Raw genomic sequence first — 19,572 nt, 5'->3', positions numbered from 1 at the left:
TTGTGGTTCGCTACAAAAAAAAAAAAAAAAAAAAAAAAAAAAAAAAAAAAAATGTAGTTTTTCCAACTACTGGAGTGATTCTTCATTACAATCCTTTAAATTCCTCTCATCTTTTCTTCCGTTTGAAAAATATTTCTGCGGCCCATGTATTTTTCTCTACTTTGCTGTGATTTTCGATGTAACATTTTGATTAAAAAAATAAGTAATATAAATGTGTCAGAGGCCTTAACTATCAAATTTATTTATCAATTCATTTTTTAAAAATATGACTTGCAAGCAGTTTCTACTACGTACATAACAATTTTTGTTCTTTAAAAATTTTTTGAAACCTATATTTCGGCCAGAATTTGTGAGGTTTTTCCATTGGCCATCGGCCATTTGAAATAGAAAATAATCTGCCGTCTTTGAACATTCGGCCAACAATCGGCATTGGCACATCGTCCAAAAATTGAGATCGATTGAGCCCTAAAATTCAGCTTAATTGGTTGAAAAATAAAGAAATTGGAGAGATTTTTCTAAATTCATGATAAAACGGTGACTCTGAAAAATGATCAAAAATCGAATTTTTGAAAAATGTCTCCAAATCGTAATTTTTATTCAAAAAATCTAAAAATATTAATTTGGGCTTCTCTCATAGATATCTATTTGTAAAAAAATAATGGACAAAATCGGAGGCACATGACGGCACGACCGATTACTTAATTTACGCGATTTGACGTGGAATGATCCATACTACGTAAAAAATATCACCGATAGTCCTGCATTTGTAGTAACATAATGGTTGAAAGTTCACTTCGAACTGTATAATGAGGGATGAGATTAGGGCCGAACCAGAAAATAATTTCAAGGAGGGTTTAAAAGCTTTTATGCAGAGTTTACGAACTATAAAGAAAGTTGTGCTAATTTTCAAGTCGTGGGGTTGTCTTTTATGAAAGCATTTTGTGCAATTACTAGTGGTACCCGTACGGCTTTGCCCTTAGATGAAAAACTAAAAGGTCATTTGGTTCACCTGTATATTTACAAATAATGGATGATGAATTTCTCACCAATTTGCTACATTAATTTGATTGCTCATATTACGGTTCCACGTTATGATAATTTCGTAATTTATTCGTCCACGTTGCGATAATTTGCTCGGTAAAATTTTCTTAAAATTGGAATATGAAAAGAACAAAATCGAATTTTCGAAAAATCGCTTCGAGGTGCACACCCCCATGCTACAAACTAATTTTGTACCAAATTTCATGAAAATCGGCCGAACGGTCTAGGCGCTATGCGCGTCACAGAGATCCTGACAGACAGAGATCCAGACAAAGAGACTTTTTCAGCTTTATTATTAGTAAAGAATATACATATAAAAGAATTTTGAGTTTTAGAACAATATTTTTTGGAAATTTTTAAATATGAATGACCATTTTAATGTCAAATCGAACTTTGCGGGTTGGGGGTGGGGTGCAACATAAGACCCCCCCCCCTTTTGTATACGGCCCTGAATGGGAACATACGAAAGGAAAAATATGTCTGATGTCAGCATTAGAACCGCTAAAAGCTCAACATGTATTTGAGGCTGCAGATGATAATGTATATAGCTCTCTATTACCCTTGGACGATTCAGAGTCACAGAATGTATATGCTCCAACATTGATCTAAACTAATTACAACTGAGATTCGCTTCGGGCAAATTATTTTTTGAATACAAGTAGTGAAGCCAATGGCGGCTTATTATCGTCTTACTATTGCGTAAGAGATAAAATAACCGATTTACATGAGAAAAAAAAATGCTTCTACTAGATGTAAGTTTTAAAAAATCTGACCTGTGGTCGGCTTCCGCATCTTCAGTACCGGGGCTTTCTCTTTGGGCTTTAACAAAACTGAAGACCAAACCTTCCCCCGTACTATCTTCCGTTGGACTCATGATGCGGGAAATGGTGCGAGTCAGGGTGGCTTTTCTTTCAGGATGCAGTCGCTTGGAATTTTTTCGTAGCAGTGCTTTGGAATCTTTGCGAGTGCGACCTTCCCAGAGAGAGACGAACTCTGACCAGAGCATGCCCTGTCAATGAAAAGGAAAATAGTAGTTGCAAAGTACAGTTGAATCCCGATTATGCGGCTCGCGACTATCCGGACTCCGCGCTATCCGGCGTAGTAAAGAATGTTTGAAATCGGGCATTTGTAAAAACTGGTCATGGAAGTGCATAGAGAAAATAAATAATACCAAAATGTTTTTCATTTTCTACCCCTGCCCGCAACCTCCGTGCATTCTGATCCCACAATAACAAAGGTGGCACATTAGTTAGAAGCTGTCTCGCGGTCACTTTTGCACAACACACTTATGCTGTCGCTTGGAATTTTTTCGTAGCAGTGCTTTGGAATCTTTGCGAGTGCGACCTTCCCAGAGAGAGACGAACTCTGACCAGAGCATGCCCTGTCAATGAAAAGAAAAATAGTAGTTGCAAAGTACAGTTGAATCCCGATTATGCGGCTCGCGACTATCCGGACTCCGTGCTATCCGGCGTAGTAAAGAATGTTTGAAATCAGGCATTTGTAAAAACTGGTCATGGAAGTGCATAGAGAAAATAAATACCAAAATGTTTTTTATTTTCTACCCCTGCCCGCAACCTCCGTGCATTCTGATCCCACAATAACAAAGGTGGCACATTAGTTAGAAGCTGTCTCGCGGTCACTTTTGCACAAGACACTTATGCTGTCGCTTGGAATTTTTTCGTAGCAGTGCTTTGGAATCTTTGCGAGTGCGACCTTCCCAGAGAGAGACGAACTCTGACCAGAGCATGCCCTGTCAATGAAAAGAAAAATAGTAGTTGCAAAGTACAGTTGAATCCCGATTATGCGGCTCGCGACTATCCGGACTCCGTGCTATCCGGCGTAGTAAAGAATGTTTGAAATCGGGCATTTGTAAAAACTGGTCATGGAAGTGCATAGAGAAAATAAATAATACCAAAATGTTTTTCATTTTCTACCCCTGCCCGCAACCTCCGTGCATTCTGATCCCACAATAACAAAGGTGGCACATTAGTTAGAAGCTGTCTCGCGGTCACTTTTGCACAACACACTTATGCTGTCGCTTGGAATTTTTTCGTAGCAGTGCTTTGGAATCTTTGCGAGTGCGACCTTCCCAGAGAGAGACGAACTCTGACCACAGCATGCCCTGTCAATGAAAAGAAAAATAGTAGTTGCAAAGTACAGTTGAATCCCGATTATGCGGCTCGCGACTATCCGGACTCCGTGCTATCCGGCGTAGTAAAGAATGTTTGAAATCGGGCATTTGTAAAAACTGGTCATGGAAGTGCATAGAGAAAATAAATAATACCAAAATGTTTTTCATTTTCTACCCCTGCCCGCAACCTCCGTACATTCTGATCCCACAATAACAAAGGTGGCACATTAGTTAGAAGCTGTCTCGCGATCACTTTTGCACAAGACACTTATGCTGTCGCTTGGAATTTTTTCGTAGCAGTGCTTTGGAATCTTTGCGAGTGCGACCTTCCCAGAGAGAGACGAACTCTGACCAGAGCATGCCCTGTCAATGAAAAGAAAAATAGTAGTTGCAAAGTACAGTTGAATCCCGATTATGCGGCTCGCGACTATCCGGACTCCGTGCTATCCGGTGTAGTAAAGAATGTTTGAAATCGGGCATTTGTAAAAACTGGTCATGGAAGTGCATAGAGAAAATAAATAATACCAAAATGTTTTTCATTTTCTACCCCTGCCCGCAACCTCCGTGCATTCTGATCCCACAATAACAAAGGTGGCACATTAGTTAGAAGCTGTCTCGCGGTCACTTTTGCACAACACACTTATGCTGTCGCTTGGAATTTTTTCGTAGCAGTGCTTTGGAATCGTTGCGAGTGCGACCTTCCCAGAGAAAGACGAACTCTGACCAGAGCATGCCCTGTCAATGAAAAGAAAAATAGTAGTTGCAAAGTACAGTTGAATCCCGATTATGCGGCTCGCGACTATCCGGACTCCGTGCTATCCGGCGTAGTAAAGAATGTTTGAAATCGGGCATTTGTAAAAACTGGTCATGGAAGTGCATAGAGAAAATAAATAATACCAAAATGTTTTTCATTTTCTACCCCTGCCCGCAACCTCCGTGCATTCTGATCCCACAATAACAAAGGTGGCACATTAGTTAGAAGCTGTCTCGCGGTCACTTTTGCACAAGACACTTATCTATGAAATAAAACAGTAAGTATTACTTCTGCTTTTGTTATTTCTCTAAAATATGTAATTACACGTGTTTTTAATTAAGTAGGTATGGAGTTAGAAGATGGAACTCCATCCTATCCGGATTTCTTGTTATCCGGATGGCCAATCCGCCATATTAGTCCGGATAATCGGGAGTCTACTGTACTTAGTAATTCAAAAGAAATGTTATGACGCATTGCAAGACTAACATAATGTGGAAATAGCATTACCCGTTGAATGCATTTGAAAAAGTTGCTTTTTGCTCTAAAACTCCTGCTCAATTTAAAGTGTTTTCTTCGCAACCTGATTTGAAAGTGCAGTACAACCTCGTTTCTACGGACTAACTGGGACCGAAGACAAACCGGATGATTGAAAATCAGGGTAGTGTGGGCAATTACTAAAGCAAATCTTTAAATAAGCAAGCAGAGTTCATTACGACAAAAAACATATTTAGCGGAAAAATTGCATAGCATTGTTTAGAAGACATTTAAAAATATAAAAAAAATTTTCTCCGCATAATTTTTTAACATAGAACTCATCCATGGGTGTAGCTCATCCTTGGAAGAGAGCTGTTTATCACCACATTCCTTCCTTTTGTCACCAGAGATTTTTTAAAATTACATTTTTAGGACTTCGATTGCAAAAAAAAGAAAAAAAAAATCTGGTAGAGCATAACTGCGTATTCTTCCCTATCATCAGCCATAAATAGCAATTTTATAGCAGGGGGGGGGGGGGACTTTAACTTCAAGCCATTTCTGGGGTCTGGTGTAGGTGGGGGGGGGGAGGGACAGAATCAAAACCCTTATTTTGTTTTATCTATGCTTTCCCCTCTTTGGCGAGAATCCCGGCTACGAATATGTGAATCGTTTGAATGAAACTCGGTCAATCTAACTCCTTATCATTATAGTTTAGCTGCTTTGGTTGTTAGGTTACCATAATTTACTCTCCAATCTATGCAGAAGCTGTACGTTTAAACAAAATAAAGTGCGAATGTTCGGCGTACATGTTGTTATGTTCTTGCTATTATTGTTTAAAATAATGTAATTATAATAACATTATATATTTTTTGAAAGCTACAAATTTGATTCGGATAATCCAAAAATCTGGATAAATGAGGGTCGGATAAGCGGGTTATACTATAATACAAGGATACGCGAAATAGAGGTCTATAAGGCAGATTAGTATTGAAAATGCAGCCTTTCGTGTTTGTAGCACGGCAACCTGGTTTGTTCACTAGAGAACTCAAATTTTTTCGATGCAGATTTCTGGAATTTTATTGATATGAGGAACGTTTTCTATATCAGGGGTGCCTACGAGAGGATTGGGCACGTCCCCCTCCCGTTTATGCTTGTCGTTCTCAACCTTTCGCACTCTGTAACCTTTTGAACACTGACATGAAGTCAGTGTTCAAAGGTTCAGTGTCCCCCCCCCCCTCCCCACCATATGTGTTTAATACGAGTAGTACAAGTACAATGAAAAACTGAAGGTGATCAGGTTCACTCAAGCGAGTTATAAAGTACAAATCTAGAAAATTTCACGCCCCAAATCTAACATTACTACACAAAACTTTTTCTTGAATTTATTCTTTTTAGAACATATGACATTCTAGAAGCAAAGAAAAAAATACAAATTTTTGGGGGGTTAACTAGGACCTGGTGAGTTTGATGTCAACCCCCCCACCCTTCATCAGTCACTTTCACAACAATAGGAGGACTGACACTGCTATTTAATACATATTCACATGTGACAACATAATTCAATAAATTACTATCTTGCAGTAAGTTACCGCCCTAAGACAGGGCTAAGGCAGAAATACATAAAATACACCGCCAGCTCAGTTATTCTATCCGAGGACTGCAGTTTCGTGCTTATTAGCACTCATCAGCCCGGAATAGGAAGTAACTGAGCTGGAGGCGGAAAACCTCTTAAGGGAGCCAAAAGAGCCAAACAAACTTGTAGCTAATGTAGAATTAGCACACCAGATGAGTGACCGCAGCAATGGTGCAGTTCAACTCAAAGATTCATGGCAAATAACTGAGCTGGCGGTGTATTTTAAATTACTATCTGTTTTTAATTTAATTTCATCTTTTACACACTCACGCCAAGGGCGTATCCAACTGAAAATTGAAAGGCGGGAAAGCCCGCCATTTGGTCACTCAGGGAAGTCGATTCCCGCTCCCCAAATTTTGTAAGCAATATAATAATACATTTTCGAATGTATTTTTTTTCTTCAATTTAATGCTATCAGTGAGTACCTTTTGTCCTCGCCGCCTGAAATGTTTTGAAATGACAGGCCGGAAGCGAAAGGGGTGGGGCTGGAGGATGTAATAACACACTTCTGCAGTAGAAAGAATGTTTTTTTATGAGGAATTTGTAGAAGAGAAGTGGTTTTGACGCAATATTACCTTGTGTTACATTCATAGTGGTATTGCAGTGCCAGGGGTGCCCACCCAGGGAGGGTCATGGAACAGACTGCGGGGGGTTGTTTTGAGGGTTAGGTTATTTGTTTTGGTGGGGGGGGGCTTTGCGATATTTAGGGAGGGGTGCGCCCTTGCTCTTAGAGGGGGGGGGGGGCTTTCCTGGCAGTGCGACGTTTTACTAGTATACTAATGAAACACCAACATTTTCAATGAGCTCCAAAAGAAATATATTTTTAAAACTAGGCACAAAGTTACTACAGCGGAACACCTAGGTAAGTTTAGAAATTGAATCAATCGTGAATTTATCATTACTTTAAAAAATTTCTTAGTTTTTCTTCTTTATTTTATTTTAAATATTTCATATTTAGAAAAGAGGGGAGGCGTCCTCTCTTGAAGTAAGTCCATGACTCACACCTCTCTTGAAATGCTTCTAAGCTCCCTAAGTTGAGAACCACAATATAATTCAAAATCAATACATACGCCCTGCAACAGCAACCCTTTAAAAGCAAGTATTTAGGCATTAGAATTAAAAAAGGTCGAGATTTTGGATTATTTTTGTTCAGAGTGTATGAGAACCTAAAATCCAGGAAAAGATTTCTCCACCTCGCTTTGTCAAAAGAGCTCAGACTCACAAAAATACCAGAACGTAAAATCAACCATGGAATAAAACCTTTGTAAAGGCTGTTAAGATCCCAAAATTTCAGGCTTCCTGTCCATTTTCTCCAACCTTAGCCCAAACATGGGAATTTGTTTTACAATGCTGGTCCGCCATTCTAAATTTTTTTTTTTAAGAATCCTAGATCCTCAGGATTTGGATCCTGAAATCTGAAAATTTGCATGGGTTAGTTGCAAAGGCATGTCTGGGCCTTTATAAAATTTCCTCTAAATCAGAGACTGTCTGGGACAATGACTCTAACTGAAAGGAAAGTTCAAAGGAAAAATTAGAAAAATCAGGTTTAATTATTGCTCAATCAGGAGAAGAGAAAGCTGTAGAATCACTTGATTAAGATATTAATTCTTGCGTGAGATTACAGAATGAACGGAGAAATGTTTGAAAAGGACCATAAATCCTCAGAATGTTGCATGCAAGTTTTGAGATGCTAGGTTACATTTCCAGACGGTTAAATTAGAAAGCGAAATTGAATGCTTGAACGAATTAATGGTTGCTTCCGTCCAAGAAGGAAAATTCAGTCTTCCCAAGCTTAAACTGAAACAATTCGACTTTGACTTAAAAATCTTGGTGGTCTTTCAGAGATGAAGCGAAATCAAAAGTGAAGAAATTTTTTTCTTCCGAAACGGGGTTCAAGAAATCGAAAATTAAAATAAAAAATAATTTCGCAGTTGCGTTTACGCACAAGTGACTCTGAATAGACTGGATATGATGAACAAAGAAGGGATTAATGACCTTCCAGGAGAAAAACATTCTGACTACAGCAGAGTTGTTTACTGAAACCACCAACTAAAAAATCGCATTGTGTGCTTTTTTCTATCATGAAAATATGTTTTAAATCTGCCAGACAAACAAATTCGTTTAAAAATGTTTCTCATTTCAAATGTTTAGATTTTACCAAGTTGAAATTAATTGTTGCATTTGTGGAAAAGGTTATTACTCTATCATATGTGATTCGAACTCAATTTCTGCTTGAAGTAAACGAAAATAATTTTATAAAATGAAAAGATTTTTTCTTTATTTGTCAGTATATGTATGCAACCGGTTTTATGGCCGAATTTAGTTTTGTGCCCTTAAGGGAAAAATGAAGAAAAACTCGTTAGAATTTTTGACTGGTTTTAGGATTCTTACATCATACATTTGTGTGTGTGTGCTGGTTTAAGTTTTAGAATTAGAAAATCTAAGAGAAGGAAATAAAAACGCAGTTTGTTTGGTGGATTGAAAATAACCGAATATCATAAGCAGCATTTAATTCAATTGAGTAACAAATAAAATCATGGTTACTATATTGAAAAATTTAAATTTTAGATCAGGAAAAAGTCGTTCAGATGTTTTTAAAATAGAATGCGGAATATACTTGAATGAAGTCGAAAAAAGTGAAATTTGTCACCACTCTTTCAGCCAAAGTTTACCTACTGAGGGTTTTCTTTTCTCAGAAAGTCTTTGCCTAAATAGAAACTACCATATTCGGATTGGCAAGAATGTTCAAAACAGAGGCTCCATGTGGGTAAGGGGGAGGGGTGACAACCCCCCTTTCTGAGCCCCTCTGTCTTAGCGATTTGTCTAATTAGCACGAAAATTCGTAGGTATTGCAGCAAAATTGCTAACAGAAAAAATAAATTTTTTTAGAAAACTCAATGTTTTAGTCTGCATTTAAGCCTCAATAGGATAAATTAATGTGAGAAAATTTAGAGAAGAAAAGGACGTGAACATGAATCTTGAGATGCCGATGACCTTCATGTAAATCAGTGGTGCCAACACATTTTTTTTTTTAACCCGAGGGCCGCACTTTATATGAAGATGATTTTCGAGGGGCAAAAGACATATAAAATTTACATATACAGTCCCTGGCCATATTATTAGACGCAGCATAAGATTTTCTGGAAAACCTTAATTATCAGGTGATACTGTACAGCTATGGTTTTTACGATAGACAATGTATTTTCATATTATTCACCACGTAAGTATTGTAACGGATCCGGCGAGACTTCCAACTTTCTTGAAAGGACGACACAGTTCTTGATAAAATACAGGAGCTTTATTTACACTATGTACAGAAGAAATCGTTAACAACTGCTAAATTAATCATCAGCAATTAAACAAATATCACTCAACACCGTAAACTCAACGGTTACACACGTATTTACTTCCAAATACGAAAACAACACAGCGAAACGCCTCGCCATAAACAGAGCAAATACGCTCTTAGTTCGAATTCTCAATCGAAACTAAACTTTTTATCACGCGGGACGCTTTTATAAACATCGAAAAAGTTTCCACAACATTCTTACTGCTTCTCGAAATGCGTAGACCGTTATCAAATTTTATCAATGAAAAGAAAAGGAAATAGGGGGTCGTATACTTCAGCCGAATGAAAAGGGGTTGTATATTCATTACGGGAAACTATTTACAGGTTACGTTACTACAATAATTACTATTTACAGAATTTGTAACATTGCCCCCTTCCTAAGGACTGCACGTCCCCGGGCAGTACAATCCCCAGAAAGGGTGCAAACTTCTATCACAAGTTCACAAATACACACATTAAATAATAACCAATAATGCATAGGAAACACAATAATAACAGGAAATATTACTAAACATTAAAAGCAAAAAAATTATCTACAACTTTTATGTTATCAACCATGGTTGTTTACGTAATACTCATGAACTATGGTCATAGTATGGGGCTAACCTGTCATAATGTACAACCCTAGCATTAGCCCCTTTGCATTAGGTGATTTTTGGATCCTCACTACGACGTCATTTAGTCGGTTAAGGACTTTGTAGGGTCCATTCCAATGCGACTGCAATTTGGGTGACCGACCTTTCCGTCGGATGGGATTCCATAACCAAACCTTGTCGCCTTCGTTGAATTCATGTCCAGTAGACCTTGTGTCGTATCGGGTCTTCATCTTCTCCGCCGCGATGTTGATTCGCTCTCGTGCGAAGTTATGAACGTCTTCCAACCGGGCCTGGAGATCCTAGATGTACTCCTCAGGCGATGCAGGCGCATCCGGAGGACGACCGAAGACGAGATCACAAGGTAGCCGAAGCTCTCGTCCGAAGAGCATCTGAGATGGGGCATATCCGGTAGTCTCATGGACAGCACTGCGGTAGGCTAGCAGGAACAAAGGTAGCTTCTTGTCCCAATCCTGTTGATTTCTGGAGACCATAAGTGAGAGATTATTCAGGATTGTGCGGTTAAATCTCTCCACCATGCCGTCCGATTGTGGGTGTAGTGGTGTTGTCCTAGTTTTCTCAATTCCGAAAATTTGACATAGGCCCTTAAACACAGCAGAGATGAAATTCCTACCTTGATCAGAATGAATCTGCAAAGGTGTTCCATATCTCGAGATCTAATGTTGGACTAGAGTCTCTGCTACGGTGGTAGCTTCTTGTTCTGGAATGGGATATGCTTCCGGCCATTTGGTGAAGTAGTCGATGGAAACAAGAATGTATTTGTTCCCATCAGCAGTTCTTGGTAGAGGACCCAGGATGTCGATCCCAATTCGTTCGAAAGAAGCTCCAACGTTGTACAGATGTAGCTTCCCTCTGCTTCTTTTCTTCGGTCCTTTACGAGCAGAACAGGCGTCACAAGAATGGCACCACTTCTCCACGTCATCCTTCGTCTTGCTCCAGAAGAAGCGCTCCCGAACTTTATTGAGGGTTTTCAACACACCAAAATGTCCTCCAGTCGCACTACTATGTATTTCTTTCAGAACATCCGAAATCCTTGATCGGGGAAGTAGTAACTGCCACCTAGATGCTTTGCCGTCATCAGATTCCCATTTTCGGTGTAGCACGCCGTTCCGTAAATGGAGCGAGTTCCATAAAGCCCAGTATCTTTTTGTTGCAGGACTGAAGATGGAAACGTCCTGCCAGCTAGGTCGCTGACTGTCCCTCTCCATGAACTCCAAAATTGGTTTTATGTCGGGGTCTTCAAGTTGATCTTTTCGAATTTGGTCGTCACTCCATGGATCAGGTTTTGATGATGTTGGAGTCACTGTCACCTGATAGGCAGTAGGGCTAGTAGTCGTTCAATACTGTTTCTCGATTCGAGAACAATAATTGCAGTTCTCCGGACAGGGTCTCCTTGATAAAGCGTCTGCATTACCGTGAGACAACCCTTTTCGGTGCTTGATCTCCATGTCATATTCCTGGAGCCGCTGTGTCCACCTGGCTATCTGACCTTCCGGATTTTTGAAGTTCAAAAGCAAAGTTAATGAGGCATGATCTGTCCGAAGCAGAAATTTTCGGCCGTAGAGGTAATGATGGAAGTGTTCTACAGCTTTCACTATGGCCAGTAACTCCTTTCTGGTGACGCAGTAATTTTGCTCCGACTTTGATAAGCATTTGCTCCAGTAAGCGATGACGTGTTCATTGCCGTCAATTTCTTGGGATAAAACAGCTCCGATGCCCTCGTGGCTCGCATCAGTGTCTATGATGAAGGATTTTCCAGGCTGTGGATATGAGAGAATAGGCGTTGATGTTAAAGCCTCCTTCAGTCGTAGAAATGCATCTTCGCATTCTTTGGATCATTCAAACTTTTGCTTGCTCTCCGTCAGCTTATGCAAAGGTCATGCAATGTTGGAAAAACCCTTCACAAACTTCCTGTATTACGTGCAGAGCCCCAGGAAACTTCGCAGCTGATGGTTGTTTTCGAGACGACTCCAACTCTTGACCGCGGATACCTTTTCTGGATCGGTTTGTACACCCTCAGAAGAGATGATGTGACCAAGGTAGTTCACTTCCCGGCGGAACAAATTACATTTGGACGGGCTTAACTTCAGATTGGCTTCCTTAAGCTTCTGCAGCACCTTCCTAAGATTTGCCAGATGTTCTTCGAAACTGCGTCCCACGATGATGATATCTTCTAAGTAGACCAGACATGATTCGTAGGAAAGTCCTCTTAACAGTCTCCATAAGACGCTCGAACGTAGCTGGTGCATTGCAGAGGCCGAAGGGCATCACTTTAAACTGCCATAAACCTTGTCCAGTTGTAAACGCTGTCTTCTCTCGGTCATCAGGGTGTATCTCAACCTGCCAGTAGCCGCTCTTCAAGTCCAGGGTCGAAAACCACTTGTGTCCGGAAAGAGTGTCCAAGGTGTCGTCTATCCGTGGAAGACGGTAACTGTCTTTCTTGGTGATTTCATTCATCCGTCGGTAATCAACACAAAATCTGGTGGAGCCATCTTTCTTTCGGACCAAGACGATGGGAGAGGCCCAAGGACTGGATGAAGGTTCGATTACATCGTTCTCCTTCATCTCTTTCAGGAGAGTTTCAACCTCTTCCTTCTTGGCGAACGTTAGTCGTCTTGGATGCTGTTTAATAGGGGGTGTTCTCCAGTGTAGATCCTATGCTGCGTTAAATTCGTCCGGCCCACATCCTCCGATGTAGATGAAAACAGATGCTTGAAGTCGTCCACCAATTGTTCCGCAGCAGTTCTTTGATCTTTCGATAATGAAGCACTCCCAATTAACTTCGATGTCAAGGACTCAGAAGACACAGTCTCGGGGGAATTGATTCTTCTAATGATGCAGTTTACTAAAGTACAAGTTGTCAACACTTCACCTTTTCGGATATTCCTTGGCCTTTCAGTTACGTTGGCGACTCTCACAGGAATTACATCCTTAGAAAGGTCCACAAGCGTAGATGCTACCAGCACTCCTTTTAGGCTATTGCTTAGGTTAGGGTATTCAATGAGTCCAAATCGAAAACTATTGCTTTCTTCAATGGAGCCAGGTATTAATGATTCTGACCTTGAGGGAATCGATAAATCTGTTTGGGCTATTATTTGATGAGCGGATTTTACATCATTTTCAACGTTGAAGATGGTTATGTCTTCTCTCATCGAGTGCAGTTCATTAGTCTTGAAGTCAAGGGTGAAGTCGTATTTCTTTAAAAAGTCCAATCCGAGAATGAAGGGGTCCGTGATATCCACAACGAATGCCGTATGATGGTAGGTGGAATTCCCAAACACTATTTCCAAGTCCACTTTACCCTCAATCTCAATTTTGTCACCTGTCACAGTCTGGAGACTTACGCGTGGCGATGTCCACAACAGTTTCAATCCAAATTCACGAACCACATCTGTCCTAACGATTGTCCCATTGGCTCCAGTGTCGATAATCAGTTTGCAAGGATTCCCAATTACATGGGCGTAAATGAAAAGTCCATCACTCTGCCACTACTAGTAGAGGAAATCTGCAGAGCTCTGGTGGAGGTGATTTCTTTCCTTCGCGTAGCTTGGCGAGCAGGACAACTCCTTCGCAGGTGCCCTTCACTACCACATTTCCAGCACTTCTGCTCTTGTTTCTTTTGGGCTGCTATGCTGTTCAGATGTCTTGCCAAGTCACCGAGTTGTCTCTCAAGTTCAGCGGGATGGGACGACCTGGAATCAGACTCATCAGCTTCCAGAGTTCGGATGGGATGGCGATCCACACGGGTTGCTTGCTGGGCGGCCTCCAACTTCATCGCATACACAACAGCAGAATTCAGGTCTTTGACATCCGCCATCCGTAGAGCTTTCTGGATTTCCGGATCTCGAACCCCGTCGATGTAGTAGTTGAGTGCCAGGTTGTCTCGAACATCCGCAGGACAGTCGCAAAAAGCAAGATGAGACAGTCTCTCGACGTCCGCCGCTAGCTCTTGCAGGGTTTCCCCGGTTTTCTGGAAACGGGACTTCAACTGGAGTCGGCTGAAATCTTTCTGGCACTTCTCACCGAAGCGAAGCTCCAACGCAGATGTGAGGGCGGTGAAATCCAGGCGCTGGCTGTCCGGAAGGGTCTGAAGAATGTCCGCTGCGTCACCTCTCAGGGATGCTGCAAGATGGCAGGTCTTGGTAGCAGAGTCCCATCCGTTCGCTTCCGCCACTATCATGAATTGGGTCTTGTACACCTGCCACGAACTTTTCCCATAAAATGTGGCCAGTTTAATGGACGGTCGAGCAACAGATGTGGGAGCGCCAAACTCTACAGAGCTGCTTTCCGCGGTCGCCAATCTCCTTTCCATGTCTTTAATTATTTCTTCCTTAAATGAAGTAAATTTCTTGTCTTCTTCTTCCAACTTATTTTCCACATTGGCGATACGCTCTTCCACAGTATCAAATGTTTCTTCCAGAGCATCAACTTTATCTCCCATGGCGGTTAGTTGATTCTCCATCATGGTTTTCATCGACGTTAGGTCACTTTTTATTTCATCTTGACTTGTAGTAATTTTAGCAGTTAAATCACTATTTAACTGTTCTTGGTTAGTCGCCAATTCATTTTTCAACTGTTCTTGGTTAGTCGCCAATTCATTTTTTAATTGTTCTTGGTTAGTCGTCAATTCATTTTTCAATTGCTCTTGATTAGCCGCCAAACTTTCGGTCAAGTCACTTTTCACAGCATTAATTGCTTCCAGAAGTTGTTTTAATTGGTCATCCAAAGCGCGAGTAATCACCATAAAAACAAAGTCTATAAATTCAAACAGTCTTTATGAAAAAAAATGTCCGAAGTCACGCTTACTCCAAGAAAGTCCAGAAGAAGCTCCACGTTGGGTGCCAATTGTAACGGATCCGGCGAGACTTCCAACTTTCTTGAAAGGACGACACCGTTCTTGATAAAACACAGGAGCTTTATTTACACTATGTACAGAAGAAATCGTTAACAACTGCTAAATTAATCATCAGCAATTAAACAAATATCACTCAACACCGTAAACTCACCGGTTACACACGTATTTACTTCCAAATACGAAAACAACACAGCGAAACGCCTCGCCATAAACAGAGCAAATACGCTCTCAGTTCGAATTTTCAATCGAAACTAAACTTTTTATCACGCGGGACGCTTTTATAAACATCGAAAAAGTTTCCACAACATTCTTACTGCTTCTCGAAATGCGTAGACCGTTATCAAATTTTATCAATGAAAAGAAAAGGAAATAGGGGATCGTATACTTCAGCCGAATGAAAAGGGGTTGTATATTCATTACGGGAAACTATTTACAGGTTACGTTACTACAATAATTACTATTTACAGAATTTGTAACAGTATCTATAGGTAACACCAATGAAACATCGTAATTATAGGAAAAATATGTATTTATTAAAGCTTGAACAAAAATGAAGAAAATGTAAAAATGAACAGATAATATTTTGTTGAGCCACCTTTAGCCGCTATGAGAGTTTTAATTCTGCGCGGTATGCTATCAATGCAAGACTGTACTTTCTGATGCATTTGAGGATGATGATTCCACACATGAATGATCTTTTCTAAAAGTTCGGTTTTGTTTGCAATCACATCTTTAGCCCCTTCTCTTTTCATCAGCTCCTACGCATTTTCAAAACATTCATTAAAAACCAAGAATTGTTGACCTTACTACAATGCTTATTTTATTAATACAAAGTTCCTCACTGTCTTTTACAAATCAATTTCTGACCATTTGCTGCAATCGTTCTTAATACCGAATGAAGATTGGTTGTTTTTGAAGTAAGAAGTTTGTAGTGCATACTTTTTGAATCGTTATATGAACAGAACAACGGCCACAAGGATCATCAGTGGCCGCGGGCCATTGGTTGGGCACCACTGATGTGAATGCTGCGAAGATATGTGATCTGCAGTGGCAAAATTATAGATCCAGGTGAAAAGGATTCGTGGCAAAAGATGTTGGATCGTAAATTTTTGTGCATATTGTTTTATCGTAAAGATGTTTGATTGTAAACTTCAGTTACATGTTTTTGAGGAATAAAATCATTCATACCTTGTATTTAGCGAGGTGTTCGTCTATGAACTCCGATGGTCGAAGGTTACTGAGAACTTCTTCTAGTCCACATATAGATTCATTTTTTCCTCTACCGGAACGATCGAACTAAATGTAAGAAAAAGCTATCTTTTATTAATCAGTTTTACATTAAACGAACCAACAATTTAGAAAAATAGTGTTGTTTAGAGACTAACAAATTTATTCAGTGTTAAAATTAAATACAGTAAAACCTTGTTAAAACAAATCAAGGGGACCTTTAAAATTAATTCATCTCAACCGTAGTTCGTCTTCTCCGAAAAAACACGATTGAAGATTGAAAAAGTTGTTCGTGTTAGCAGTAATTCGTTTCAAGTGTGTTCGAATTGACGAGGTTTGACAGTAAACTAATTCAATATAGAAGTAATACTGGTCTCACACCAACTGCGAAAGATAAAATCTTTGTAGCAGACTTTCTGCGCACGACATTGGTAAGGCATACTTTTATAAAATTCGTCGGTTGTAACCAGCCGCTTAGTGATTAGTTGCGATGTATTTCATCCCCGAAAATTATTCTCATTGAGGATCTTATTTTGTCATTTGCGTTGTTACGTAAAATAGAACATGAAAGCCATCTCTGTTGGTTTAAACCACACTAATAATGTTTTGTAACAGAGAAGACAATAACGTATTTTGAAACTCTCGCAGATGGTGTGAAATCAGCATAAGCTCAGATAACAACAATATATAATCAAACGTGTAAGATGATTTACCACTATAAAATATACCAAGTAAGCTTGAAATTTAAATTTGGGAAACAGGGTCACGTTTTGTTTAAAGAAAAATCTCCAGCTGAGACCGAGCAGAACACAATGACAAAAATTACTTACATCAGAATACTTTTGTAGGAGAGACATATTATTTATATCGCGTCATAGGTGACTCTTTATACTTTATAGACTTCTAATCAATTCCCTTGTCCAGCAGATGTAGCAGCTTTAGACTCTTGCTGCTACATTAACTAGATAGACCGTAAGAATTCATTTCTCAGATTTTATTTCGAGATATAAATGCATCTATTTCATTTCTTCCGGTTCTCTCTATCATATTATTTTTTAAGATATGATATTTAAACGCAGTTCGTTTTTAATTTAAAGAAACAAACGGAATTTTACATGGGTTAAGTCTGGTCAGTTAAATTATAACCATTATCTACATAACCGTTGTACTATACTGTCCGACCAAGTTTGGCATGGGGGCCTGTTAAGATGATTCTGTCTGAATGAAGGAGGGATAGGAAAAACTTAGTGCGCGAGTTTCGATCATCTCAATGCGACTGTGCTTAATTTCGAGGCTAACGTACGGCTATAACAGCAGATTGGTATCGTTGCAAACTAATTCATGCAGCTGTTTCATCCTGTACACCGGATGTTCACCTTTTCATCTCATCGATGGTCAAACAAGAAGTCAAGAGTGCATTTCGAGAAAAATTTTATAAAAATTAATGCACAATTCAGTTCACATAGACACGACTTTTTGAAAAATTACGTAATTTTGTACCGGAAAATTGTGCTAGAACATCACCTACATTAGTCAGATTTTCACGTTTTGGCGGGTTGTGAGTACGATTATTTTATTTTTGCAAAATGTATTCTAAAGATAATAAATTGTAAATTTTCTAAAACAAAAATTCTTTAACAAGTAAACAAAAATGCAGCTGTATGCAAGTTAAGGGGGTCCGGGACACATTTTGAAAATTTTTTTATTATGTACTTTAGAGTTTTGAAATTTTTTGAACTGATTCATCATTTATTTAATAAGCAAAATCATAACATAAATATGAAAAAAAATTATTTTTTTATTTAAATTTAATTAGTTTTTTTCAAAAAAATGGGGTTGCTTTAAATTGCTATAACTCAAAATATTGTTGGTCAATTTTCAATTTTTTTTCAAAAAAGTATGCACAAATATCTAAGCTTTAATTTTTATTCGGCGATTTTAAAAATATTGATTCAATAAAAAATAAAAAATATTTGAAGAAAAATTTCGAAAAATTCGAAGATACTTTTTTTTTTTAAATCATAATTTTTGAAGTAAACGTTTTTTTCAAATTCGCCGAATAAAAATTAAAGTAAATTGCTTGAAAAAGATATGCTCCAAGTTTCATTAGTTTATCTCTATCGGTTCCTGACTTATAAGAGTTTGAATGCAAGAAATCGTTAAAAATTGCATCATGGAGAAAAACGCGTTTAAAGTTTTAAAGTTATGTACACATTCGTTAGATGCATGCAACAAAAATAACTATAACTTTCGTTCTATTTAAGGTAGAAACAAGATTCAAACGTCCTCTTAAGCAGAAAAAAACGGAGCAATTTTTCAAATTATAAAAAAAAATTGCAAAATTTGAGGATTTTTGTGTCCCGGACCCCCTTAAATAAGATCTAACAACGTATTATTAGCTGATTTCTTTTGCACTGAAAAATGAGGTCCTAGTAACTACCGAAACACGTGTGTGCAGTAATGTTGTTGTATCTTATTTTAATTTTCAAGCACAAAGGTATTTATTCAATTATTATATGCGAGTAATGATTTGCCTCATTTTTAACTGAAATGATGAAAAATACAAACAATAGCGCATACATATAAATGATGATGAAAAAATATTAGAGGACAACCAAAATAAAACAAGGTTTAATTGCGTGAAATGGTAAAATCGTGAAAGAAAAGAAAAGTTCATGTTCAATGAAAAATATTACGAGAAAGTAGAAAATTAACCTAATAACTACTTTTACGATAAAAATCTATAGCGAAATTGTACAGAAAGACTGGAAAATATGAAAGCCAAATTTATCAACTTATATCGATGCTTACCAATCGCAAGATTGACCACGTGTTCTTGCCTTTTCGTGATGAGTCTGCAAAGTGAAAAAAATAAAATTTGATCATTTAAACATTTAAATTAATTTTATGGTTATTCAAGAACAGTTTGTTGTTGTTACTTATGCCACTCGGGAGCTCGAGCCCGAGTAGCAATGCTATTCGATTTTAAGGCAGAGAGATACGGCTATCGTTTAATCGAACGCCTATGTTAGGTTGAAGTCCGATTTCGCTCAGACAACACGATAAATGGCAGCACCATCTACGGACAGTTCGAGAATTTAGAACCAAACCAGAAACCGAATAACTTCTGGCGTAGCACCCCCAGAGGTATCGTTTCACTTGGATGACTTTTTGAACACGAGCATATTTAACGTCCTCCAGTCACCCTTTATGAAGACGGTGGATCTTCGACCGGCTAGGGCCGAACCAGGGACCCTACGGTCACAAGTCCGATGCCTTACCGATCAGGCCATTATGGCCCTAAAATAAATTATGTGTACATGGATTTTAAGTAATGCAGGAGTTTCTCATGAGAACAAATCGTAGCTGCCGAGATAATGTTAACATTATTTTGTATTATGAAGGAGAAATATGGTACAGCTGTGGGTAAGCTCTTTGTTTATTCAAGTAGGCACTTTCTTTATTTTTGTAAACTGTACAAAAACATAGAAAGT

At 38.8% G+C, this 19,572-nt stretch overlaps 1 protein-coding gene across 1 annotated transcript in view; it reads right to left on the bottom strand.

The window, feature by feature from the left end:
• Positions 1–19,572, bottom strand: part of LOC129218984 (uncharacterized) — a gene marked incomplete in the record, with an annotated part of 259,059 nt that overhangs the window by 74,730 nt on the left and 164,757 nt on the right. Inside the window, 3 exon segments of the mRNA XM_054853306.1 lie at positions 1,815–2,050; positions 16,040–16,147; positions 18,890–18,933. Coding sequence (XP_054709281.1) covers positions 1,815–2,050; positions 16,040–16,147; positions 18,890–18,933 — 388 coding nt within the window.

This window comes from Uloborus diversus, chromosome 1 (genome assembly GCF_026930045.1).
Source record: "Uloborus diversus isolate 005 chromosome 1, Udiv.v.3.1, whole genome shotgun sequence".
NCBI lineage: Eukaryota > Metazoa > Arthropoda > Arachnida > Araneae > Uloboridae > Uloborus > Uloborus diversus.
The sequence above is the reverse complement of the archived record's forward strand: the minus strand, read 5'-3'. Positions and strand labels throughout refer to the sequence as shown.